At 40.1% G+C, this 26,813-nt stretch overlaps 1 protein-coding gene across 8 annotated transcripts in view; it reads left to right on the forward strand.

The window, feature by feature from the left end:
- MTUS1 (microtubule associated scaffold protein 1) overlaps positions 1-26,813 on the forward strand; it is a 175,438-nt gene that overhangs the window by 129,387 nt on the left and 19,238 nt on the right. For 7 of the 8 annotated variants that reach the window (XM_053216337.1, XM_027077230.2, XM_053216338.1 and 4 more), the window contains 2 exons: positions 3,418-3,632; positions 11,120-11,186. In XM_053216337.1, the coding sequence (XP_053072312.1) occupies positions 3,418-3,632; positions 11,120-11,186 (282 nt within the window). Of the gene's footprint in view, positions 1-3,417; positions 3,633-9,975; positions 10,104-11,119; positions 11,187-26,813 lie in introns of those variants that run through there. The other variant, XM_053216343.1, reaches the window with a different exon arrangement.

The raw sequence follows: 26,813 nt of genomic DNA on the forward strand, positions 1-26,813 counted from the left end.
AAAGAGGTCAAAAGGTACGAACTTCGAGCTATAAAAAGGTCATGGGGATGTAATGTACAGTATGGGACTAGAGTAGATATACTGCATTGCATATTTGAAACTGTTAAGAGGGATCTTTAAAGGTCTCATTACAAGAAAAAAAATTTTGTAGCTATGTATGGGAACAGATGTTAACTAGACTATTGTGGTGATCATTTCCCAGTATATACAAATAGTGAATCATCATGTTGCACATCTGAAACTAATATTATGTTAAATGTCAGTTATGCCTCAAAAAAATGAGGAGGAACTACATTTCAGATGGTAAAAAGTATTTTAATTGAAAAAGAGAAAAGAATGTCTTAGGAATTTGAAGCCACTGTGGCTTAAGAAAAGCCTTTAACAAAAATTTATCAAATTAAATAGAATCTAGTAAAAATCATAATGGTTTCAGAGGCAAACCCAACTTGTATTTTTTAAACACTTCAAAAAACAGTATTGACAGATTCTTAATATGATAGAGATGTATTATTTTAAAATCTATGGACATTGAGAAACAGTTAAAGCAAGAAAGAAATAAGGCTATCTCCCTCTTTTTATTTTTTTTATTTTTTTAAAGTTTATTTTCAGAGAGAGAGAGAGAGGGTTAAAGCAAGGGATGAGGAGAGAGAGAGGGAGGGAGGGAGGGAGAGAATCCCAAACTAACAGTGCAGAGCCCGATGCGGGGCTCGAACTCATGAACCATGAGATCATGACCTGAGCCGAAACCAAGAGTCCAATGCTTAACCGACTTAGCCTCCCAGGGCACTCCTCTCCCTCTTTTTAAAATAATGTTAGAAATGGAATTAACCATTTAGTAAGAAAAAAAGATTAATATCAAGTAATTTATCCAAACAATATTGCTAGCAAATATTTTAACTACAGTAAAATTTTAAAATATTGATAATACCGAAAAAAAAAGTTTACAAAGCCAGACGTATTACTAGACATTGCCTGACTTTGATATAAGAGATAATTTGAAGGAAAATATAAAATTTGGTGCTACAAAAAGAGTACATGTATTCTGAACCTGAAGGTGGAAAAACAATGCTTAGTAAATTAAATTTATCTCCTTATGAAATAACTTACTAGAACCTGACCAGTAAAAGTCATCAGAAAGTCTCAGTAGGCAAGAATTTTAAAGAATGTTTTCTTCAAAAATGTTAATATAAAATACTTACATCTCAAATTTTGCAAATAATTATAGCCTAACAGTTTTAAAACTCTGATACTGTGTTAAGTAATAAAATTGATCAGCATAGAAATTCTAGAAAAAGAATCAAACATGGTTAAGGGATTCAAGAAATGATAAACTGAATGTAGTATATCAATAATCAAATGAATTACATAAATATTAGTAGGACATACAGCAGTGTCAGGAGAATGAATTTATATCTGCATATGTTGCACTGAATTCTAATTGGTCAAAGAGTTAAAAGATGTTTTTTTTGCTGTTCTGTTCGTATAAAATTATAGGAAACTATATAAAATGCAGATGTTTATCTACGTGTAGGTTTACTGAAATGAAGAGTTACCAAATAAGGGGCTTGATATATTTAAGTGATATTTTATTATGATTATTGCATAAATGATTATTTTTACTTAGATATTACGTCTCCTCCTCATCTCTACTTACCAGGATGGGTGGGAACAGTAGACACTGGGTGTCGGAGGCCAAGGTTCTGACTTTGGATCTGTCCCATAGAAGCCCTCTGAGCCTGGACAAGGCCCTTCCCACCCTGGAACCTCGCCTTCCCTATGGAGAGTTACTAAAGGGATGAAAGAGGGAAAGTGAGAACACTCACTGAGCAGTAAAACACTATGTAATTATTATTTTATGTGAAGAGTAGAACTCCTAAGAACATTTTAGGAAATGATGAAAAATAAAGGAATGCTAACTTCAGACACTTTGACAAACTGTAAAATTTTTAGATTATTTTTCATTAAAATATGACTCTTAAAAGCTCTCCCTATGGGACTTGAATATTATGACAAGGAACTTGGTTGCTTTCTTTCTCTGCTTTGGAAGTGGCAGTTAGTGCTAAGTAGCTGTTAATGATTACTAAGAAAGACTATGGGCAAATACTTGACCCTTTAAGTGTTTTTAAAACACAAAAGATATTTTAGTCATTTTAGAACAGTGAATTATCAAGTATTAATACAAATATGAGTCATTTAGCCATAGAAAGCATCAAAGAAAATGAGAACCTTTTTTCGCCCCCCCCTTTTTTTTTTAATTTAAGGAATATATTGAGTGTATTTTGTAATTGGTTCTTGGAGCATGAATAGTCAAGTTTGTTTATTTTTTTCCCCAAGACATTACTTTAGTTTCCCTCCCCCTGAAAAATTAGAAGAAATAATTCCCATCTATAAAATTTCCTTAGGTTTGTTAGCACAGAATGTGAACGCCATCAGCAATACCTCTGAGAACAGGGAAGCTTTTTTTGTTTGTTTGTTTCTTGTATCTTTTTTTCAGATTTAGTTTTGCTTTGATTACTTGGCCTACTTATTTCAAGAAGCTAAGCAGCTTGTTGTGTGTTCTTCCAGTTCTGTTGGATATTTAAAGTGATGGAGATATTTGGAATGGTTCCAAAACTGAGCAGTTTTTCATTTAAAATAGAGTAATTCCCAGGACACCCGTGGCACAGAAAGTGAATAATCACTTAGCACAGCATCTTAGTTGGATTTGGAGTATTAGCATGAGCTTTAAAAAAAAAAAAATGCGTAGGCTATTATTACTACTTGGAGAGGGGAAAAACAATAAAGCTTGTGTTTGATAGAAAACAGAGTATAGTTGAGAATATAGTACTTTTAGCAGTGAACTTAAGGGACAAAATGTGAGTAGGTGTTCAATATGTGTAATGATTTATTAGAGATGAGGAAATGACTCATCTGCAGTATAAATCTTTGTAATGACCAGGCCATCAGCAGGAAAGGATGGGAGATTTGTAGAAAATGTGGAGGAGGAGGGAGAGGTGTTGAAAGTCCAATCGCTTGTGTTTTTCTTTGAGCATATGTGATCAGAATACAGACTCAGGGAACTTGTCACAGGATACTGTGCCAATTTACCTTAAAAAATTAGAAACTGTGATATCTACATTATTTTGCACACAATTTTCATGTGTCTGGATTGCTAAATCTATTTGTTTCACGTACATGAACAAATGGTTCTCTGCCCCATGTAAATCTTTTAAGTCAGGGCTAGAGACATGGTCTGTGTTTGTACATTCCAAACATCTAGATATGTGATTAATTTCTGTTCTGAGCCATATGCTTTCCTTATGTAAATATAACTTAAGTGCATTTCTGTGGCTTATTTAGTTGTTTTTGAACCCAGATGGTAGTGATTATAAAAATAAAAATCACATATCTTCCTATGTATACTCATTTCTTTTACAGTTGAAAAGGGCAGGCAGAAGAATCCCAGAAGTTTGTGTATCCAGACACAGACGTCTCCAGATGTGCTATCTTCTGAAAAAACACTTGAGTTGGCTCATTATAAAACAAAATGTGAAAACCAAAGTGGATTTATCCTGCAGCTCAAGCAGCTTCTTTCCTGTGGTAATACCAAGTTTGAGGCATTGACAGTTGTGATTCAGCACCTACTCTCTGAGGTAAGGATGTGTACCCTCTAAACCGTCTTTGTCCCTGAGGTGAGGCATTGGGGAGGGGGCGGTGTTCACGCTCTTCCCTTGTGAACACTTTTCAGTTAATGAATGATGAGACCGGATATAATTCATCCAATTATGCTTTTGTCAACTCGCTTGATACCTCAGTCTCTCTCTCTGGAAATTTGGGATGGAAACACTTCTACGACTTTGTTTTCTCTTTCAAAATCACTCAGACTGACAATGGCAAAAGATAATTGCTTGTTGTACTTGTATACATCTCTAACCAATATTAGCATTAACATTTTTTCACTCAATTTTTTGTCTAACAATGTAGCTCTTCATATCACCTTTAGTTGAATGCTTTGAAAAATGAGATTGGTTATATTTATAGGTCAAGGAACACTTCCAAGGTAACTCCCAGTATGGGTCTGGGGACTTTGCAGAATTTCCATCCATTCCTAAAATGGATTGTGGTACAACAGATGCGAAACAGATTTTCTTTGCTTACTTAGTCTTCCCTGACATTCTACAAGGATGTTCGTTCAGGGACGAGTTAAAATGCATTGAGAAGCCAGGCTTCTATGAATGTGTGCTACTGGTATACCACCAAAACCTGCGATTATCTGAGCGGAAACACTGGGATGAAATTATACTTGAGCTGTTTAGATATTTTTTTAATCACCGTCTTAAAAGATGCACATCCATAACATCTCAAGAAGAAAACTGTTCAGTTTGCTTGTTCTGTAGTTCAGTTTGTGCAACAAACCTGTGTTCATTTTCTACAGAGGCTACTGTGATATGGTTGCCTGTCTGGGGCAGGGGAGACAGAGGTGAATGAGACTTGGTCACTGTCTTTGCAAGTAACCAAGCTAATAGTCAGTTGGGATCAATATTTGATGAACATTTTACAGCTTTGTCCAAATACATCTTTTTGAGAGCAAGATAGATACATATACCTAGTTTTAAAAATTGTAGGGGTGCATGGTACTTCTGTTGCTCTTTAATATGTAAGGAGGGAATTGGAAAGCTGGCTTATATTATCAAGTAGGTAAAATTGGAGACCACGTAAGATCAAATGCAGGAAACAGTCTCTTTTGTGATAAACCAATAAATTTGTTTTACTGCAGCTAGCCTAACCGGCCCCATGTTCAATTCCTTTCTCTCTCACATGGAATGAGTCATTAAGTCCCGTGAGCCCTCATCCTACAGTGTTGCCCCCCCTCCACCATCCCCTCTTTTCCATTCCTACTGTTGCCAACCTTGTTCAGACTCTAGAGAACTGTCCATTAGATTGTGATAACTACTTCTTAACTAGATTTTAGGCCTGCGCTCCCTTCACTCGTTTATCCCAAGCACTGCCAACAGATTCATCTTTCCAAAGCATTCCACTCTACTGACTAAAACCTTTGTCTACAGCTTACCTGTCCTACATGGTAGCTACTGTCTTTATGAAGCTTTTGGACACTTGAAGTGCAGTGAGACTAACTTAAGATATGTGGTTAAGCATTAAACTACACATGGATTTGAAGACAGTATGAAAAAAATGTAAGATATCGTGTGAATAATTTTTCTGTTGACTATATGTCAACATGATAATATGTTGGGTATACTGACTTAAAATATATTAAAATTTAATCTTCAGTTTTAGGAAATTAAGATAATATACATGGCTCACATTATATGTCCTCTGGAAAACTCTGGGGTATACCTTGGAATATAAGATTCTATAATTTGGCATGAGCTGCTCTTTTTAGCCTCACCTCACTGCCTATCGGCTCTAGCTGTATTATTAGTGAGGTAGAGAAAAAGCAAGAGGGATATAACATTCCTTGAATATTTACTAAGTTCTAGACATTCGTAACTTATTACATCTTGTCCAAAAACACAAATTGGAATTTACTAGTGAGAAAACTGAGGCATGGAGTTACAAAGTAACTCATCTCTCAGCAGACAGCTAATTTTAGAGGAAGACCAGGACTTGAACCTACGTCTAGGACGCTAGGAACTTAAAATCACCTATGAATGTCTCAACTTTCCTATTCTTTGTTCACATGCTATTTATTACTGGGCCACTGCCCTTCCTCCTAATATCTACATGTTCACATCTTATAGCAGCATCATACCACTATCTACACTTAATTTACATGGATTCACTATACAAACAACAAGTAGAAAATGCAAATTAAATAGATCAGGCAGTCCTGCCTTTCATGCTCCTCCATGAGGAGAGGCCCAGAAGTGGATGTGAGATGAGTTATGGAGCCTGCTCTTCCTTTGGTTCCTAAATCACTCACGTGGGCATGAACCTCCCACGGTCCACGTGATCCTGCTGTTTCAAGGTAATTTGTCCCCATACAGCCTTGCTCGTAAACACAAACCAAACTCTTTATCACATGCTCAGTTGGAGGAGTAGATCGAACATTAGAAGAAAAACCTCGCTTATTTGGATAAACTGACAAATGTTTGGTCAGTCTATAACAGGACAAACTCTTAATGAGTTTCAGGGATACTTTTACTGTATGTGAATTTCATATTGCACCTAATTTAGGTTTTAATGCCAATGTAATTGTGACTCCACTGGGTTTCTTACAATTTGGGTCAAAAACTCCCTCTTTTATTTCCTGATCCTTCTGGCTCTATGTTCTCTCTACCTTCTGGATTCTAGGGACACTTCCATTTCTCTGTCACTCTTTACCTTGTATTACAGATAATTATTTGCACTCATTTAGGCTTTTTAAGACCAGAAGCTCACTGAAAGTAGGGTCTATGTCTAGTTCCTTCTTAGGAAATGACCCCTAGTACTTATGGCCGGACTTTATATAACAGATGTACATTGTATACCTGAACAAACAAATGGATGAATAGACAGGATGGAATCCCAAATGTAAGATGAACATATAAAGTCTTGATGCAAAAGTTCTTTGCTCTTTATAATCAATCAGCAAATATTTACTGATTGCCTAATGTGTGCAGGACACTATTATAAAACAGTTAGAAAGGACAGGCATAAACAGGGGAAAAGTTAAGTAATTCTTCAGCACAATTTTCCTCTTAACCCTTTGGTTCTCTCCTACCCACTATACAAGTGATTGATGGATTGATATGTGGATAAGCAGATGTGGATTGTAGGTATAGACTGATCTGTATATACATATATATCTTATTGCTGAGTTTTTCCCAAGTGGCTTTAGAGCATTAGAGTATGGATAAAAATGATTGATTATAGGGAATCCTAGAGCTATCACTTACCCTTTGGTTGCAAGCCTGTTTAATAACTATAATTTTCCCATTCTAGTGGCAGAAATAATTCATTACATGGAAGTTCTAATAAGTGCCTCATGGATCTGGAAACTAATATCACACTTTCTGTTTCCCAGAGGACACATTGTTGATGGTTTCAGTTTATTCCAATTCCACGTCTATCCTTGGATGGTTGAGCAGTGTTCTGTGCAGATAGCCAAAGTGAAATCCAGCCTAAAGTAGCACCCAAACAAGGTGAATTTTGAATGACACTAGCAGGCTACTATAGGTAAAAAAGTCTCAGGGCAAAAAAAAGTGGACATGATTCATTGTGTGAGTGGTGGGGAGGAGGTGGGAGAGGGTACCCGTCTGAGCGATCTGACATGGCTCTTTTCTACAAAATCCCCTGTGCTGGTGGTGCTCTTCAGTAGCTAGCAAATTCAGGCCCACTGATGGGATGGCAGCCAGAGACTAAGTGCCTGTGTTTCAGGGACCCCTAATTAAATTATAGTGAAGCCATTTTTTTTTCCCTTGGAGCACTTCATATATTAATAAGTGCGTAGAAAAGCAGATTTCTATCCAGATTCCTACCTCCTGCTTTTTCCCCCCCCACATTGTGTAGAATTCTGCATGTTGAAATACAAAGAGAATTAAATAAACTTGTTATCTTGACTATAAAGAGTTTATCATCTAAGACAGAAGCACTGATAGAGGAGCCAGTTGAATAAAAAGAAACAAGCAATCAGCAGCTGAGTGACAAAATGCATTTTCATCATCTACAAGTAAAGGATAGATCTCTTAAAGGGCAAGCTCCCAGAGAGAGTCAGGCAGAAACTGACAGAATGGTGTGGGCACTGCGATTTGCATGTCCTATAGGATCACGTATAAAGCCCTTAGTTTTTCCTTTATCTTCTGCCGCTTCCCCCCAGATGAGGTCATCTGCCTTGAATGATAACTGAAGAGAGTTGGGCCTGGCCATTTTAGTTCTATCCAGGTCCCAATCTTGAAGGCAAGAACCATGTCTTAAATTTCTTGCGTAATTTTCCCCAGCGTCTGAAATGGTGCTTTGTTAATTGGCAGAGTAATAATTTGCCAATCAATTCAGAAAGATAAATGTCATCTCCAGGTTTTGGGGAAAGGGAGATGGTAACTATGATTGACATTGAACATTCCCTTCAGGGTTATGTAATGGGTCAGGTCAATTTGTTCTTGTGGAGGTGGGACATGGGTAGCAAGTGTGATTTGTACAGAACAGGAATTGGGAGCCTAAACAGGAGCTGGGTGTTGGAGATTCTTGGACCTAGAGTGAATTTTATTTTTCATGGACTAAATGGAATAGTTTTGGGGGGTAGAGGCATCTGTGTGTACAAAGACCATGGGACAATAATCAAGCATCCCCCTGCAAGGTCCTGTGGAGGGATGCTTTCACTAGCATCGGAATGAATTTCTGGAGATCAGGACTGGAGTGGAGGTTGCACTAGTAGAAAAAGTGTGATAGAGTCAAGGCTCATGAGGAAGAATGGACTGACTTTGGAACAACCCTTAGACAAAAGAGAGACAAAGATGACCTCACGCTTTCCTGTCACTGTTGACTCAGACTGACAGAGATTGGAAGCTGTCAGTGGCTTCTGGGACAGGAAGGTGAGATGCAGTAGAGTTGGGGGAAGTGTTCACATGAACTGAAATTCCTTGTCCCCCAAACCTCTTTAATAAGCCAAGAGATCATGCGGTAGGTGTTGGTGCCAGGGTGTAAACGTTTTCATAAAATTACTTCTGGAAATTACATATCAACTTAATTTTTCAATTAAGCGATTTTTAATTGCTTGTGGGTATCTAGTAAAGCTGTCTTCTGGTGTTTTTGACAATTGCATGACAAAACTTGCTGGTATTGACTTGAAATAGATCACTAAGCAAACAAAATTAAGGCCTAAATTTATGAGATTAAGAAAGGCATGTATTACATCTGTTTCCATTCGCTTTTCTTCCAATTTTATCCAGGTTGATTTTTCCTGAGACTTTAATTTCTACATTAGAACACTCATTACTTGTTCATTTTTTAAAACCTGAACTCACGGATTTGTTTTGTTGTTGTTACTTTTTTTAACTAAAAAAATATATATTTATTTATTGTTGAGAGCATGAGCAGGGGGAGGGGCAGAGAGAGGGAGACAAAATCTGAAGCAGGCTCCAGACTCTGAGCTGTCAGCACAGAGCCTGATGCGGGGCTCGAACCCACGAACTGCGAGATCGTGACCTGAGCCAAAGTCGGATGCTTAACCGGCTGAGCCACCCAGGCGCCCCTGGACTCACGGATTTGTAATTTCAGAACAATTTAATACTGCACTTTAAAAAATCAAGCATTGAGAATACCATTAATGGCAAAGTGTACTCAAGGAGAAAGTGTTTCTTAAATTCCAGTCACTGTTAACTACCCATGTGACAGTGTTAGCATGCCGTTGTTAACTTCGTTAGCTCTTTAGTGAGAGACCACTACAAAGTAAAAAGTACAAGTTATAGAAGATACCTGATCTCCCACTCTCGAATCAGCACTGCACACTTTAACTTTAAACACCGATAGACCGTGTTCTAAGCATTCAGATTAAATTTTGCAGCAAACACCATTCGTCTTACTATGTCATTATGAATTGTAAGTCACAAAACACACACTTGGATTGTTCTTTGCCTCGTTCACAGGCTCCTTTAGTATACAGGTTTTGGAGAACACGTTTCTCTTTTCTATTAGTAAGTGTGATCATCTAACGACCTCAATTAGAGAGGGAACTAAAAAGGTTCACAAATCTAAAAATAACTTCATTATCCAGGCAGAGAAGGTCAGTTTTTCTTTGCACTGTACCAGCTGATATTTAAGTAAGTGGCCATCGATCAGTCTAATGTCTGGCTCTCGTTTTTCATAAATGAAGGGCTGTGGCTTTAAGTAATCGCGGGCTGTTTGTGCCAAAGGCAGAAGCTGCAGCAATCAGCTTCTGAGAGGAGAGAGGCATACGGTAACCTGCAGGATGTGAAGTAAGGCTAACCGAGGACCAATCATGCTCCTCCCGGTAGAGCTTTGAATGTAGGCAGACCCGACTGGTGGGTGGCGTGGCCACCTGTGCACTTCTTGGACGGTGCGGGGTGGGGGGGTGGGGTGGGGTGGGGACAGGTGCAGACAGAAGCTGGAAAATGGGCTGCTCCAGCAGCAAAATGTGTCTCTATCCTCCCTGTGCAGCAACAAGGGTAATTAGTATTTGCTTATAGTGTGTTTCTGGGAGAATGTCAGGGACTGAGGCAGAGCTTGTCTGGAATTAGGGGGGAATGCTTGGAATGACGAGCAACTCTTGCCTGCAAAAGACTGGGTCTCATGATCTCTGCAATACTGTGATCAAGATGCGGCAGGAGCTCCGTCTCGGGTGATCCTAGTGAGGGCATTTTCAGAGAGCTCTGAATTCTGCCTTTTCCTTAGTTATGCCCTGGTGGTAGGGAATCAACCTTTTAAGAAACTGTATCTATCGCTGTGTGTGTGTGTGTGTGTGTGTGTGTGTGTGTGTGTGTGATTGCTTTAAGTTGCTGGTAACTTGGAAATTGTTCTTTTTTTACGAAATTAATAATAGCTTTTTTGATACGGAAACAGTTGCCTGATATTCTTTGATTTCATTTCTCTTAACATCTCCTTACAATTATAGCTGATCTCAAATATAATAATCCTTAGAAAATAATGTGGGGATGGGTAAAATTAGTTTAATTTTGTCTTTTTTTTTTTTAAGGATTCTTTTTCACTGTGGCTTCTTCCTTTTAGGACTGACATTGTAACAAAACTTTTTTATTTGCAAATCTAGGACAAAGTGCATATAAGTGCGTATGTTTAGAACATTAAATATTTATCTTAAACTGATTAGTGCTTTATTGCCCTTGGAGGAGAATGCATTAAGTCTTAAGTATGCATTTGCTGAAAGGTTCTATGGATTAGCAATGAAGCATGGCTCAAAGTAAATATTTTTAAAAGTACCATGCCAGTGAGTGTCTCCAATGATGGTTTGACGAGAACCTGAAAAAAGAAAGATTTTTGAAACATGAATTTCCTTAACAACTAAGGGACATCTGTGTTTTTTTCACAACACAAACTGTTTAGCTTAAATGATTCATATCTTGGCTTCTCGATTCTGAGTCTCATTTTCCTGGTGATAACAAATGTGTGCCTTTACTGAAAAGGACCCTCCTGAAAACATGAGTAACTTGATGTGTGTTTTCCACAGCGGGAGGAAGCGCTGAAACAACACAAAACACTATCCCAAGAACTTGTTAACCTTCGAGGAGAGCTAGGTAAGTGCTTTTTTTCCTTTGTGTGTGTGTGTTGTTTTGTTTTTCTCCCCCCTAAGTTTGACAGGATGAGGGGACAACTGGCAAATTCGTTTCTCCCATCTGCATTATGGCTGGAGTTGCACGCTGGCAGTTGTTAGCTGTCCCACTCTGGTATCTGTGCAAACACTTAATATCAACATTTCTTTTGAATCTTGGCAGCTTGACCTCAAGTTCACAGAATTCCTGGCACTGATCTGACTAAGCCTAGCAGAGCTTTTGATGACCAAAACATTTCTCTTCCTGAAGACAAGGACAGAGCGAGTTTTGTAATTGTGTGGGTTCCTCTTAAATAATTCTGTCATTTTTTTTTCCCGAACCTCTTTCCATATTAAAAAGTGGTGAGAAAATTCCCTCTCTGATAAGAGTAATTACATTACGCTGTCTTTGGGGCAGTTTGCGAGGAGGAAGTATGTAAAGAGAAGGATGCTGTGCATCCCGGATAGCCTGTCTGAAGAAAGCACGCTCTGTGCTAATGTTATAATTGGAACAGGGCTGATGGTGAAGGACCCAGTTCTACCAGGAGCCATGTGCCCCTGAAGTCTGTAACACCCACCATCCAGTGCTGCTGTTCGTAGGCTGAGCTGAGTTTTAGTTCTTGACTCTCCTGGAAGGGTCTTCAGGGTTCATGCAACAGAGACCATCTTGCCTTCCCTACCTCAGCTACTGTGTTGGAGTGAACCATCTGTCTTGGGATGCCCCTGTCTGCCATGGGCCCCTCAGGCCTAGAGAATCAGCTTCCTGCTTCAGCTTCAGCCCAGTTTGGAGTTATTCATTAAAAGGCTGAATTCCTTCCCCTTAGCGATTTCCTATGTATGCTCACAGCCTCCTCCTAAAGTGTGAGTAGGTATGTGTATAAATAATGCAAAGGCAACAGCCAGAGACGAAAATTGTGTTCATCCAGTTCTAGGAGAAACCTGTCTTTGGACAAGACTGGAATTTCAACATTGTCAATATAATTGGCTGGACTTAATTTTTTTTTTTTTCTCTGCCACCCCCCAACCCTGGGCAAAGATTAAATAGCAGTGAATGTGGGGCCAGGGCTTGTCTCTGTGTTCCTTTTCTGTTTTCACCTCCCAACGGGAGGCAACCACAAACTGCTGACTACCCCTCCAGATTCTTAACACCTAGCTGGGACATCATTTTCTCCTGACCTTATTTGAGGCGATGGAAATGAGGAACTCTTTATAGAAAAGTAATTTTAAAACAGATGGAACTTCAGGACCCCAAAGAGTTGAAAATTCTAGGCAAACCGTTCAAGGAAACCACAGCTGAGAAACAGGCCTCCTGGCGTTAGCATTTGAGGCTTTCTGTCCTGTTACTTAACTAGACAGCTGCCCTTTTGATTACCCAGATGACCAACTTAATTTGCTTTTGTGTGTGCCTTAAATAACGTAATGGATATGGAGTTGAGCAGGTCACGAAAGAGGCCTTTTTGTGTGTGTTTCAGAGTTCATTATGACCCAGTGGAGGTGGAGACGAGCCTCCCTGATGGTTCACGTTTCGGCCTCTCCAACATGGGGCCGAAACGCCAGCGGAACACTGTTCTCATTCACGCTGCTTGAATAGGGGATCCTCTTCTTACCTTTTAGTGGATAGCACAATTAAATGATTTAAAGTGGGACCCGGGTCCTCAGCACCTCCACTGGGTACGTAGCCTGACAGGAAATAGCTGTCACAGTTTGTACCCGTTCTCAACTTTCCATCTGTGATAAGGAGAGTGTGCCATGGTGTTCTTTCACCACTGCTGTCCACGCGTCCGGATGCAGTGGTTGGCCTGTCCATAGTGTCCGGTCACCCAGGTGGGAGTTGGGTGGGAGTTGGGTTAACGCGGCGGTAGGGGACTCTTGTCAGGGTAATGCGATGACATTAGGAACGGTTTTCAATGGAAGGGACAATTGGGAATGTGTCAGTGCTCCCATTGAATGAGGTAGAACTTCTCAAGTAACTATGTAAAGCCTTTTGGGAATGGTCTCAGTTCTTTGAGGGGAGAGAAGAGAAGGCATGACATAGTTCTTCTGATGGAAACAGTCCAGGAAGAATTCTCCAGAAGCTGCCAGTGGGATTGTTTGTAGCACGAACTAAGATGAAAGACAACAGGTGACATAGCAAAGTTCGAAATGCGATTTTAAAATTTGAGGCAGTACTATAGAATGGTTAGACTGTGTGGTCACAATAACCAGGTCCAGACCTTTCGTAGCTGGGTGACCTAGGGCAAGTCACATTACAGGTCTTGAGTCCCAATTTCATTATCTGTCACATGTACTAATAATTGTCTGCTCAGGGATAGTCATAAGGAGTACCTGAAGTAACTCACTGTAGAGTGTGTTGCACCCAATGTTAACTACTATTAAATAGTTACTCTTAAGCTAACATGTCTCCATGTTATAGCTGTGTAATAGTCACATTTGCTGTTTTGTGCGGGTATCAACCACACTGCAGGAAGGAATTGTAATTAGACTATATTACTAGAAACCTCTCAGGATGGGTTGTTTTTTTATCTTCAGACTCAAATGCCAATGAGACGTGATTGATCCCCTCCTGACACAGTCCAAGTGCTTGCAAAGTGGAGGCCATAGTCTAGCCTTTTGTCCGTGGATTCCTAACTAGAAGTTGCCTAGCTTCTTTGAGTCCAGTTTCCTCACTGGGGGTATGAAGTTAATCCGTATTTTTCTGGGTTGTCGCGGAGCTTGAGTAAAATAGTAATATGTGTGAAGGAACTGGCCATGGTACCTGGTCCACCGCAGGCACCTCAAGAGAGCCTTACTACCACCACCATCATCCAGGAATCCACCATTTCTCTCCAAAATATGGGGGGGCTGTTGGATCCACTCTCTAATTGGGTAATGTTTCTTTATCTTCTCTATGAAAATTAAAGCAAGGTTCTCAAACTAAGAACTGCAGAATATAAAAGACAACTCAGACTCAGGAGCACCAAAACCCAAGTAGAGTCTGTGATAGTGACCTTCAGAATCTAACTGCCTCCAACCCTCCCCTCCATTGACTAACTTCCCTGTTGTCTCAGTCGTCACCCTGACAAGTGTCCTGTGCTGCCAAGTTAACCCAACTTCCCTCAGAACAAACCCATGAGGCTCCCCTCCTTCCACTGAGTCCTCGATACTTGACAAGCATGTACTTACTATTATCTTGTGTTTCCTTATTGTCTCCAGATAGTAAAAAAAAAAAAATTTTCCAGAGAGTAAATTTCTTTCAGAGATTCTTTCCTACTTCCTATGGGGAAAAAATACATGTTCTCCATTTTCACAAGTAATTGGTAAATATTTATGGGTATTTGAGGGTTTTAAAATTTCTTTTTATTTAAGAATAGTGTGCAAAAAGTTAAAACTGTGAAGTGAGGGCAAAATAGCCCATATTCCACTAGGAGACTTTACTTTTGCATATTTCCTGTGTCTTTGTGTATATGAGAGTAGACAATTTCATATCTTGACTTTTTTTTATTAAGGTATCACTTACCTACAATGGAATGCTTATTGGCAAACACATACACTCATGTAACTTACAGCTTTATCAAGGTATTAAAGCTCACTATCCTCCCAGAAAATGCCTTCATTCTCCTCTCTGGCAGATGATACCCCTCTTCTCCAGAAGCAAACAATGATCTGATTTTTATCATGTAGATGAGTTTCGTGTATTCTAGAATTTCATATAGACAGAAACATACATCATATTCTTTTTGTGTCTGGCTTTTTTTTTCCCACACAGCAACATGATTTTGAGATTTGTCCATGATATTTTATGTGTATTCTTATCTTTTTAGCTTGTGTCAAGCACTTTTCCATATTGCCTCATACTCTTCATTATGGTCATGCTGAATGACTTGGGAAAGTTCTGTTGAGTGGAGATAGCTTAATTTCACTTACCCCTATAGTGTTTAGTATAGTGAGGGTTTCCTTGTCGGCTGTTATCCCATTCATTCCCGTGGTTTCATCTACAACCTGGAGGGTGATGATGCACAGATCTAGTTTTCGAGTTCTCTCCTTCCGAGGCTGCAGATGTATTTTTCCCGGTGAAGAGCTGCCTCCAGGAAAGCGAGTCTGGTGTAATCAGGCCTTTCTGTTTCCCCAGCCCTTTGCTTCCTTGAACTCTCTGCCGTGTCTCCTCATTCAGACCTGTTCCTCAAAGTCTGCTTATCGTCTTCTGAAGTGGCATCATTCTTCAGTTACCACCTAAGCTAATGACAGGTCTTACATGCCTTGTCCTCCTCTCTCCTCCTCAACCTTCTGGCTCCTGCTCTTCTAATTTAAGCCCCATAATTTCTCCCCTCAAATACATGTCAGTGGTCATCCAACAGGCCACCTTGCTCCAGGCCCACTTCTCTCCAGACTATATTAAAATAAGTCTCACATCTGTCCTCAACTGGACATTTTTAACAAATATAAATGACTTCATTTGGGCTTTGGGGAAAAGTCCAAATAGACTGTATTCACCATGTATGATTTGACCAGAACCTTCCAGCCCAACTTCATGATATCGGGATGCTCATTTGCCTTTCTTCACACCTTCTTTCCCCTCCCCATGCCTTAGACACAGGTCCGTTCATACCCCTTTGGCCCTCTTTGGCACATGTTACCCCCTCTGCTTGAAATGTGCTGTCCCTTTTTCACCGCCTTTCTATTGTTTGCCTCTTAAACACCTCACTAGCTAAAACCTAGCTAAGTCCTAGCTAAAAGACCTTATCTTCATTTGAGTTTTAGTTAACCTTTCAAGAAAAGTTAATTGTGCCTTCTACTATGTCCTTCAAGATACTTTGTTATTGTAGTTATTTGTTTTTAGACCTCTTGTCACATTCTAGAACCATGAGCCTTTCAAGGGCAGTATCTCCTTCACCTTTGTAGCTCAACGAGCTAAGATCTTGTGCCCGGCACTTAGTATTTCAGTGAATGAATGATTTTTATATTGAAGATGGTAACTAGAGAAAGTTGGTTTATCTGTATAATACCTAATATTCAATGGTTTTTGTATACAGATGTTTTCCTATAAACCTTTTAAAAATAACAAGTATGTTTTTAGAAATGAATAATAAACAAGGAGAGCTATAATTCTCTTGGGAACGTTTAAAAAAAAATTTAATGTTTATTTATTTTAGAGACAGAGTGCAAGCAGGGGAGGGGCAGAGAGAGAGGGAGACACAGAATCTGAAGCAGGCCTCAGGCTCTGAGCTGTCAGCATAGAGCCGGATGCAGGGCTCGAACCCACGAACCGTGAGATCATGACCTGAGCCGAAGTTGGATGCTCAACCGACTGAGACACCCAGGCGCCCCTCTTGGGAACATTTTATATGTCTGATAATCCCAGTTAGATCATTTTGAAAGTGTCAGCCCTTGAAATAGATTACAGTTCAATTGAATGGTCAGTGTCCACAACAAATATTTGGCCTCTGAGATCGGGAATAAACCTGTCACTCTAATTTTTTTTTTTTTTTTAAGAATCATATTGGATCAAAACTGCCATAATAGAGAGCCATAATGGGGCACCTGGGTGGCTCAGTCGTTTAAGCATCCGACTTCGGCCCAGGTCATGATCTCACAGTTATGGGTTCGAGCCCCACGTCAGGCTCCGTGCTAACAGCCTGGAGCCTGCTTCAAATTATGTCTCCCTCTCTCTCTGCCCCTCCCCCACTCTCACGCTGTCTGTCTCTTTCAAAAATAAATAAACAAAAAAATAGAGAACCATAATTATGGTCTTTGGGGGTTTCTATTGTTTTTTGTTAATATTAATCATTAGAATCACATTTTTATCTAAATTAATGGAGGAAAGGTATTTTAGCTGTCAAAATTAATATCTAATGTACACCTTTTTCAGAGACCTTCCATCTATTTTTATTTAAGTTGTTGTTTTTTTTTTTTTTAATCCTACTGAGACTTAAGTATTTGGTCAAATGAACTAGATGTCAAAAACTTGGGGCACTTGGGTGGCTCAGTTGGTTAAGTGTCTGATTCTTGATTTCTGCTCGTGTCATGATCCCACATACCATAAGATTGGGCCTGTATCGGGCTCTGTGCTGACAGAGCAGATCCTGCTTGGGATTCTTTCCCTCCCTCTCTCTCTGCGCCTCCCTGCCCGCACACATACAAGCTTGCTGTCTCTCAAAATAAACAAACATTAAAAAAAAATAAAAACAAAAACTTGAAATGCCTTTATTCACAGACATTCATATAAACTTAGTATTATTTGTAATGCGTTGTTCAGGTAATGCACATCTTTTTTATAGATCTGTCCTGGTTGTTTCTATATAATGACACAAGTGGGATTTGAACCCTTAATTCCCTAAGAATTGCAGTAATTCCCATAATTACAAAAGACTAGTTGATTTTTTTTCCCCTGTGTATAAAAATTATGCACTGGGTATGGTGGTAACATTACTGAGTGCCAGCTCTTTCCTGACAGCAGTATTCAGTTCTTAGTCTACTGGTTAGTATTTTATTAAAAGAAAGGAAAGGGAAGGGAGGGAGGAAGGAAGGAAAAGAAACTGAGGCTTAAAAGTGAAGTGACCTTCCTGAGGTCAAGCAGCTAGAGAGCAAAGCGCCTGGCTGAGGACCTAGCATGGTTAGACTAGCAAACTCCTGCTCATCATAACAGGGAAAACCATGATGCAATATTTCAAAGGTTGGAAAATCATGTGATATAGACACTCCTTTGCATTGGTAATGACTTTTGGAATCTTTTTATCTGAGTCAAGAGTTCAAGACACACTGTTAGGTTAAAATAGGTTTTGCTATTATCAGTTAGGGAAAAGTGACTTAGCCTTGCCAAAAACAAGGTATAAATTGTCTAATCAACACTCAACTGGTGTCTGTGAACTTGAGGCCACCATACACCTTGGCGCATGTGTTAATTCTTTCATTAGTTTGATCCACAGTTGTGGTTTAACAGGCTGTGTATTTCAAGTAATTTGAAAAACTCTTTACAGTTAGGTCACTTTGGAGTTGCACAATTCCAGAAGTGATTTTTGAAGTGGGATTTATGAAAAAAAAACCATTAACGTAATGAAAACTAATAGCATACCAAAAGAGAATTCTTTCTCTCACTGAGTTGATTGAAGATGGTTTTGACCACCTCAGACTTAGTCCATTTTTCCCTATCCACGTCTGCCCATCCTAAATTCAGACTTTGGCTGGCTATGTCTGTAAGTAAAAGGTTATGTACTGTCACCTGTATAGACGCGCAACATAACCGGGGGTATCAGTTTTGAAAGCCTGTGTTCCTTGTCCTAGCTTGTCCTTGTCCAGTTTTGATATGTTCAGTGTTGACTAATTTAATGTCATTTGTCCAGAATGGTGGTTCTCAGACTTCACTGTGTAATGAAATAGACTAGGTTAAAATGCTGATTCACAGTTCTGACTCAGGTGGCTTGGGAATGGAGCCCAGAAATCCACTCTTTTTTTTTTTAAGTTTGTTTACTTAGACACAGAGCGAGCTTGCATGTGTGTGCATGGGGGAGGGGCAGAGAGAGAGAGAGAGAGAGAGAGAGAGAGAGAGGGAATTCCAAGTGGGCTCCACACTGTCAGTGCAGGGCCTGACACAGGACTCAGTGCCACCAATAGAAGATCAGGACTTGAGTGGAAATCAAGTCAGACACTTAACTGACGGAACCACCCAGGCACCCCCAGCAGCCCACCTTCAATGACCATTCAGGTGATTATCATGTAGGTGCTCCCTGGACTACACTTAGACACCATGATGGTTGTCCAGAATGTTGTTTCTTTTACAGAAACTCTGTAAGAATCAGGTAAGCACAGTGAGCGAATAAACAGTAATGTCAAATAGTGCCAACTGAATTGAGCCCGTTCTTGTTTGTACCTAGGCTTCCAAATGTTAGGAATGCCATCAACTTTACCTGCCCTTTTGAACCTCGTACTCTAAAAATGAAGCATGAGGGACGTTTAACATTCAATTTATTACTTTGGTCTCAGTGTGATTTCTTTAAAGTCCTGCCTGACTTTTCTCAGGCCCGAAGCTTAGAACATGATGCCAATTTTTCCGCCAGGCTTGCATCTCCAATCCACTTTCGTGCCTAAATGTTTTCGTTGGTCCATGGAATGTTGCTGTTGTGATTATGAGAACATCTGTTTTGCAGCATGTTGTTGGCCAGTGAGTAAGTTGAAAAACAGCAAAGCCTTTTCAGACTTGTGTTGGCAGGGAGAACCACAGGCCCCATGGAGACCCAGCTGGCACCTGTGTGCTCACATTGGCTGGTGGGGCCAGATCATCATCCCCCGTTTGCGTAAGGTTTTGTCAGGACTAATCAGTGTAGAGAAAAGTTGGGTTGTTTTTTCTTTTTCTTCCTTTTAACTTGCCTTATCTTGAAGTCTTTCTAGCTTCCACAAGAGAAAGAAGCCCTAATACTCTTAGGCATCCATTGTATGTATGAATTAAATTCTCTCTTCTGCCTCTCAGGTTGAGGAAATAGCCACAGAGATCAGGTTCTGGGTTCTGTGCTGCAGAACCTGAATTGAAAATGTTGAGTGGATTGAGTTCTGGACCCAACTTTGCTACTTCAGTTCCCATTCCAGTAAAATGAGATTTAAGATGATACCTATTTTATTAACTCAAAACACTGTCATATTACATGAGAGAATAGATATGAGAGCATTTTGTAGAAGTACGAAACTGAGCTTTAAATGTAAGATGGTATTATTTATGGGAGAATTGAGGGTGCAGGCATTTTTTTTTTTTTTTTTGTAAAAGTAGATTCCTAATAAGTTATGATTAGGGAGTGGCTTTGAAATCACTTCATGTTGATTCATGTAATTCCCAAGAGCGATCAGAGAGCCCTTCATAGCTCATTATGAAATTTAGAAAAAGACTGTTGTGTATCACATGACTGCCACATTTCTTGGTCATATGAAAAAGTAGTACGTCTTGGCAAGTAAAACTCGGACGTCTTCTGAGATGATCATTCCACAGAGAGTTTGTGAAGATGTGCTCTACAAAATCCTCACCAAATGCTATGGTTAGCCGATCAGGTGGTATTTGTTCCTGCCTTGCAACACCAGGAAACTGAGATGTGGAAAGTTAGACTTTCCCGTTGTTGGACAGTCTGGGTACCTACCCTTTCGTTGTTTGTAGGCTGCTGCCCTTCCCCCAAGTAGAAAGTTACTTTTTAAAAATGGCTTATTGATTACCTTATTCACTTAAATTACTATCTCCAATTTTAAACAGACCCTGGTTTCAGAGAGTAACCTACGTAGCCCGTCAGTCACTCTGACAGCATGTCCTGACCGGATTTCTCTTCCATAGAGTAAGAATAATATTATGAAGTGATTATGCTGCTATGATAAAAGATAGTGTTCCCATTCACAGTTCTGGGGCTGGGCCATAGGAGTAGTAAGATAAGCTATAGATTGGTTTCCCCCTTACTTTGATACACAGGTGGGAGCATATTTTACATGCACGTTGCTTTTCCACTCAACATTCTTAAAGATCAGTACTCAAAGAACTTTATCAGTCTTTTTTAATAGCTGTTGAATGATCTTATTCCGTCACATAGATACACCACAAATAATTTAACGTGTTCCTTCTTGGTGGACATTAGGTTGTTTCTGATGTTTTGCTGTTACAGAAATGCTCCAGTGGATAACCTCAAATGTCCTTCATTTTACACGTGCGGGAATATACCTGTAAGATAAATTCTTACTGGTGGAATTGATGGGTCAATGGACTATGCAGAGAAAACATGACAAGCCAAAATTGAGGGTCATTCTAAAAATACCTGACTCTTGAAAATTGTCAAGATTATGGGGGGCAGGAGGGGGAAGAAAGACCCACTCACAGACCAGAGAAAACTGAGGAAACATGACAACTAAATGCAATGTCATATCTTGCATAGGGTGCTGGAACAGAAAAAAAGGGGCAAAGTATGGAGTTTAGTTCATAATACTATACCAATGTTGGTTTCTTAGTTTTGTCAATGTCCCTTGGTAATGTGCAGTGTTAATGTTAGGGGAAAATGGATGAGAGGTATCTGGAAACTGTTCTCTCTTTGCAGCTTTTCTGAAGAGCCAAAGTTTTTCTAGGGGCACCTGGGTGGCTCCATCAGACAAGTGTCCAACTTCGGCTCAGGTCATGATCTCACGATTCGTGGGTTAGAGCCCCGCATCAGACTCTGGGATGGCAGCCTGGAGCCTGTTTTGGATTCTGTGTCTCCTGCTTTCTCTGCCCCTCCCCCACTCTGTCTTTCTCTTTCTCTCAAAAGCAAATAAAACATTAGAATTTTTTTTTAATTATCCTAAATTTTTTTCTTAAAAAAAAAAAGCATAGTGAAAAAACCTGGTGAAATCCAAAAGTCTATAGCACACTTACTAGTATTGTTCCAGTGTCAAAACCTTAATTGTGACTAATGTCCCGTGATTATGTAAAATGCTAACAATTGGGGCAGCTAGATGGAAAGGGTACAGGAACTCTGTGTACTCTATGTACCTTTTCTGTAAAATTATTCCACAATTACAAGTTGTTTTTTTTTGTTTGTTTGTTTTTAAAGCAAGTATATATCAGGGCGCCTGGGTTGCTCAATCAGTTGAGCCTCCGACTTCGGCTCAGGTCATAATCTCGTGGTCTGTGAGATCGAGCCCCGTGTCGGGCTCTGTGCTGACAGCTCAGAGCCTGGAGCCCATTTCGGATTCTGTGTCTCCCCCTCTCTCTGCCCCTCCCCCACTCATGCTCTGTCTCTCTCTCTTTCTCAAAAATAAATAAAACATTAAAAAAAAAAAAAGCTTTAAAAGCAAGTATATTTTCCCTGAGAAGTATGTGCTGTTGAAAAAAGAGTGAAGGTGTCCAGCACTGAAAAGCAGGTGTCTGATTCCCCAGGTGGCCAGAGGCAGGGGTTGGGGGGGGGGACCTAAAGCAGGCAAGAAACGTAGGACGCAGACATCTTGATCCCCCCACAGCTGGTGCAGAGAAGGGTTGGCCCCCATGGCACGCCTGCTAGAAACACCTAGAGAAAGTATGTGTGTACAGTTGGGGAATGAAGTCGTCTTATTTTCCTGTTAATCTTTTCTTTCTGTCACAATCTCTGATGTGGCATCATGAAAGCGTGTGTGACTTCCATGTGACCTTACCTCCTCCTCTTTATTTTTCCTTTTCTTCTTTATACTTGATGTCCAGTTTAGATAAAATCACCTACAAGTTGGGAAAGTCCTATTACATCCAGTGCCAAGAACAAGAGAACTATGGTACCCTATCCTGTGTGTCTGTGTGTGTAGCTTTGAATGCTACACAAGGCTGCTTTTTAACTGTCACATTCTGTCGTGGAACCACAAGCCTGTCTCTGACAATTCTTCCAACGCATTTGAACGGGTGGTCTTTTGTAAGGCGGGTAAGGATAACCGCAACATTTATTTCACGCTGACTCTGGTCAGCCACTGGGTCAGGGGCTTCGTGTGTGTTATTTTATTTAATCCTGCAGGGAAGCTACCAATATTAGCTCCATTTAAAAAAAAAATGAGAAAATGAAGGTTTAGAAAGCTTAAATAATTTGCTCAGGTAAATGGTGTGACTGAGAATTGGACCTAATTATTCTAGCTCTGTTCTACGAAGACTTTTATTTATGTTCCTGAGAGTTAAAATATTTGGGGTTGTCTCGTGATGAACCATGCTACCCAGATCCAAAAATGAAGGAGTCATGAAGAATATGGTCACGAAGAATATGACCAAGTTAGGGCCATGGTTGTGTGGTGCTTTTCTCTGTAAACATGCATTTATCAGTCACCGAAGGGAAACTGATGTCTACGAGATGGAGAGAATACAGGTCTAGCCTCCCCCCTTAGAAGAGGTCCCCAGGACAAATTAGGTAATAGCTACGCGTGTGCTTCTCGGGATAAGGGCTAGAGGACCCCGGATGAATCCAGCTCTCCTTTTCAGAGATTATAATTGGCTGTGACATGGAGCCTTTTCCAGAGGTCATCCAAATAAGTTATATGAAAAGGAGAAAACTCAGGCATTTGTCCATTTTTCTGAAATGTTTTTTTTTTTTCTTTGCTCAGTTCTATATGCTTGAACCATGTTGTGTTCCTGTTCTGTCATTGGCCGAGAATTCTGCGTGGGCGTAGTTTGTCCCGGGGCGAAAAGGGCTGCCTCTAACACGGCCTGTGGCTTTAGGGCTGGTCTTGTAAATGAGTTGGTTTCTTTCTTTCTTAATTCTGCAAACTCATGCTGAGGCGGACGCTGGAGAGAACTTTTGCAGCGTCCCAGTGCGTGTACAAAAAAAGTTACGGGTGTCCAGCTTTTGCACGGGCAGTGGCCTCTCGGCACCCTTAGTCACAGACCTGCTTTTACCAGTCGCTTGATGGAAGGATTAAGACACCAGGACAGAAAGATTCCTTTGTACTGTATGGATTTGGTATTTGTGCAACAACTTCTTGAAAACAGTGTCAGCTTGCACTGAAAACCCCTTGCTCACTTGCTGGAAATTCTGAAAGATCCCCTGTTTTATTTTGGCTTTGCTGGGTGCCTGCTTCACTGTCTGAAAGGGAGTGGTTTTCCGGAGAGTAAGCAAGGACAAGACCGGGCTGAGATGGCCTTAAGGAGCTCTCCTAAACTGTTGTCAGCACAAGGAAGGGGCCATGACTGAAGCCCCAGGTGACCTCCCGCACTCCCCCCACTGTGTGTGTCTGGTGGAGAGGGAGTGCTCAGAACCCTTGATGCATTGGTTACATGGGTGTCCTTAAAAAGTGTTCCAAGAGTCTTTGTGCCAAATACATTTTTCCTTCAGGAGCCCAGGCCAATTAGTTCAAAGTAAAGCTGTTGGTGTGAGGGATGATTTCAGTCCAGCTGTTGTCTGCCCGGCACGCCAGGCCAGTAGCAGAGCAAAGGTCTGTGCACAGCTGTGGGCTGATGTCACTGCCTGGGGTTGAGCGATAAACCCTTCTCTCCCTGTTCTGACCTACCCCTTGCCTCCCCTCTGCCTTCCCTTCCCCTCACTCACAGTGGCAAACAAAATTAAACACTTACAAGCTTTTCCTCTTCTGTTATTTCTTTTCTTTTCTCTCTTTTTTTTTTTTTAAACAGGAAACACCCTGTCCGGTGGCTAATGTGAGAGGATTTCCAGATATCCTATTTGATTTTAAACCCAGATGTACTGTAGATATACGTTCAAACTGACTGTTGTTTCATTACAAACAAATGTGTTAAAATTGGGCGGGTGTAGCGTACTATTAACTTCATATAGATGATCTTCTAGTTTCTGGTTCACTTAGACATTTCTGTCTCTGATATGAGCATTCAGATGGGCTGCGATCATACTATTGGGTTTTTTTTTTTTTTGGCTGATCTCTGAAATTCCAAGAGAATTAAGTAAAAACGACATGAAACCAGTAAGAAAGCTATTGGACATCTTCATTGAGTGCTTGCAAAATATTTTTCTGTCATCTACTTTCATAGAGTGTTATAATGTAGATTCCCACAAGGAAGCATGTGGGGCCATCATTTTGTTTGTGTACTTGGGAAGGTTAGTGGAAGCTAATGTTGTGTGTACCTGTTTGACTAACATTTGCCTTCTTGAATCATTTTTTCCCCTCCTTTGGTAAATAATTAGTACAATAAAAAGGAAAAGTGAAGAGTGTTATGTAACCATCAACATCACCATTATCTTTTACTCTTTTAAAGAAAAAATAATAACTTCCAAAATTTAGTTCCAAGGGACTGAATTGTCAGTCTGTACTGCATTTGATGACCCCGATAATCTGGCCTCCATCTGCCTCTTTGGGTCTTATCTCCAGTTGTTGTGCTTTGTGAAAGTTCTAGTCCCCAAGGCACGCCATGCAGTCTCCCACCTTTGTTCATGGTAGAATAGTTTTCACCCTCAGTATCAGGATGGCATTTATGTCACGTGGCTCAATTAAAAAAAAGAAAAAAAATTGACCAGATCAGAACCAGTGAGCTGCCATTTCACACCCATTAGAATGGCTTATAAAAAATAATACAAGAAAAGAAAACAATTTTTGGTGAAAGTGTGGAGGAATTGGAACCATTGTGTACTGCGGGTGGGAATGAAAAATGGTGTAGCTGTCGTGGAAAACAGGACGGTGTTGGCTCAGATAATAACAGAATTACCATATGACCCAGCAAGTCCACTTCCAGGAATATACTCAAAAGAACTAAGACAGGGACCTGGACAGATGTCTGTGCACCCATGTTTATAACAGCGTTCCCAACAGCCCACAGGTGAAAGTAACCCAAGTGTCCTTTGACAGATGAATGGTAAACAAAATGTGGTCTATATGCACAATGGACTATTATCCAGTTTTCAAAAGGAAGGGAATTCTGACACATACCACAACATACATATGACCCTTGAAGACATGCTGCTGAGTGAAATGAGCCTGGCACAAAAGGGCAGGTTCTGTATGATTCCATTTATCTGAGGTACTGATGTTACCTACATTTTACCACAACTTAAAGAAATTTAAGACCCCAACTTCCATACCATCGTAGCTGGGTGTAAACCACTGTAAGCGCCATTTATTGGACCCTTAGGTATTTCCCTGTATTGTTTCTGAAGTGTATATCTTCTCACTTAGACAATGAGCCTCCCAAGGAGAGGCTCCATGTTGTTTCTCTCCAGTCTCTGGCACAAAAGACAGCTGGGTGGGGTGGGGGAGAAGCACAGGCTTTGGATGTAGACAATCAGTATCCAAACTGCTTACAACAGTCCAGTCTCCTGCCACTTATTTAGCTGTGTGCTTATAGGCAAATTGTGTACCCCCTGTGTTGACTTCCTTATTCATTTTGTAACAAGGTTCTCACAGGACTTCTGGGAGAGGTAGACGAGATAACGTGTGAGGAGCACCATTCACTGAGTAGTAGTTTTTATTTTTTTATGTTCCTTTCCCCTTCAACAAGTATTTATGAATTTATTTGAATTTTAATGGTTCTCTTTAGAAGAAGCTATTCTTGTCATTATTCAATATGGTCCATTTTGCCTCTGAAAGAATCCTAATAGGAGACAAGTGACTAATATTTCTACCACTACATGGCATGTTCCTAAGAAACCTTTCCTCCTTGCTGGAAATTCATCCCAGGAGCCAGCCAGTTCCACATTACTTAGCTAGAATTATCATTAAACTGTCCTTTCTCTGCCCTAAAACAATCTTATTTCTTCCATAATTCCAGAAATCTATATTGCTTGCCAAAAGGGAGGTAAGGATTAACAACAGATGTACCAGTACTCTGTATTAGTCCATGGGTGCTTTAGGATATTGAGAACACGAATTCTGACAGAGTAGCACTGGTTTCACCTGTATTGAATGTCAGTGAAGGAAGGTTAAAAAAGTCCAGAGTCAAACTTCTGACAAATGATCGAGATCTTCCAAGATTTATTACAGTGTGGTTGTATTATATGCCTTTATGTGCAAATCTGAAAATTTTTCGTTAATGATTACGTGTTTTCAGTAGTGGTGGTGAAGAAGTAAGATGCTCCGATTTCAAATTCTGTTTTTCAGATAACTTTGCCTTTTAAAAATATCAACCTGTGTATATCAACAATATAAACGATATATTTATATGATAGCTTTTAAAATGTGTTTTTCCTGAAGTTTTTATGCCCTGGTCATTTGTGTTCAACATATTCTAATA

The sequence above is a fragment of the Acinonyx jubatus genome, chromosome B1 (genome assembly GCF_027475565.1).
Source record: "Acinonyx jubatus isolate Ajub_Pintada_27869175 chromosome B1, VMU_Ajub_asm_v1.0, whole genome shotgun sequence".
NCBI lineage: Eukaryota > Metazoa > Chordata > Mammalia > Carnivora > Felidae > Acinonyx > Acinonyx jubatus.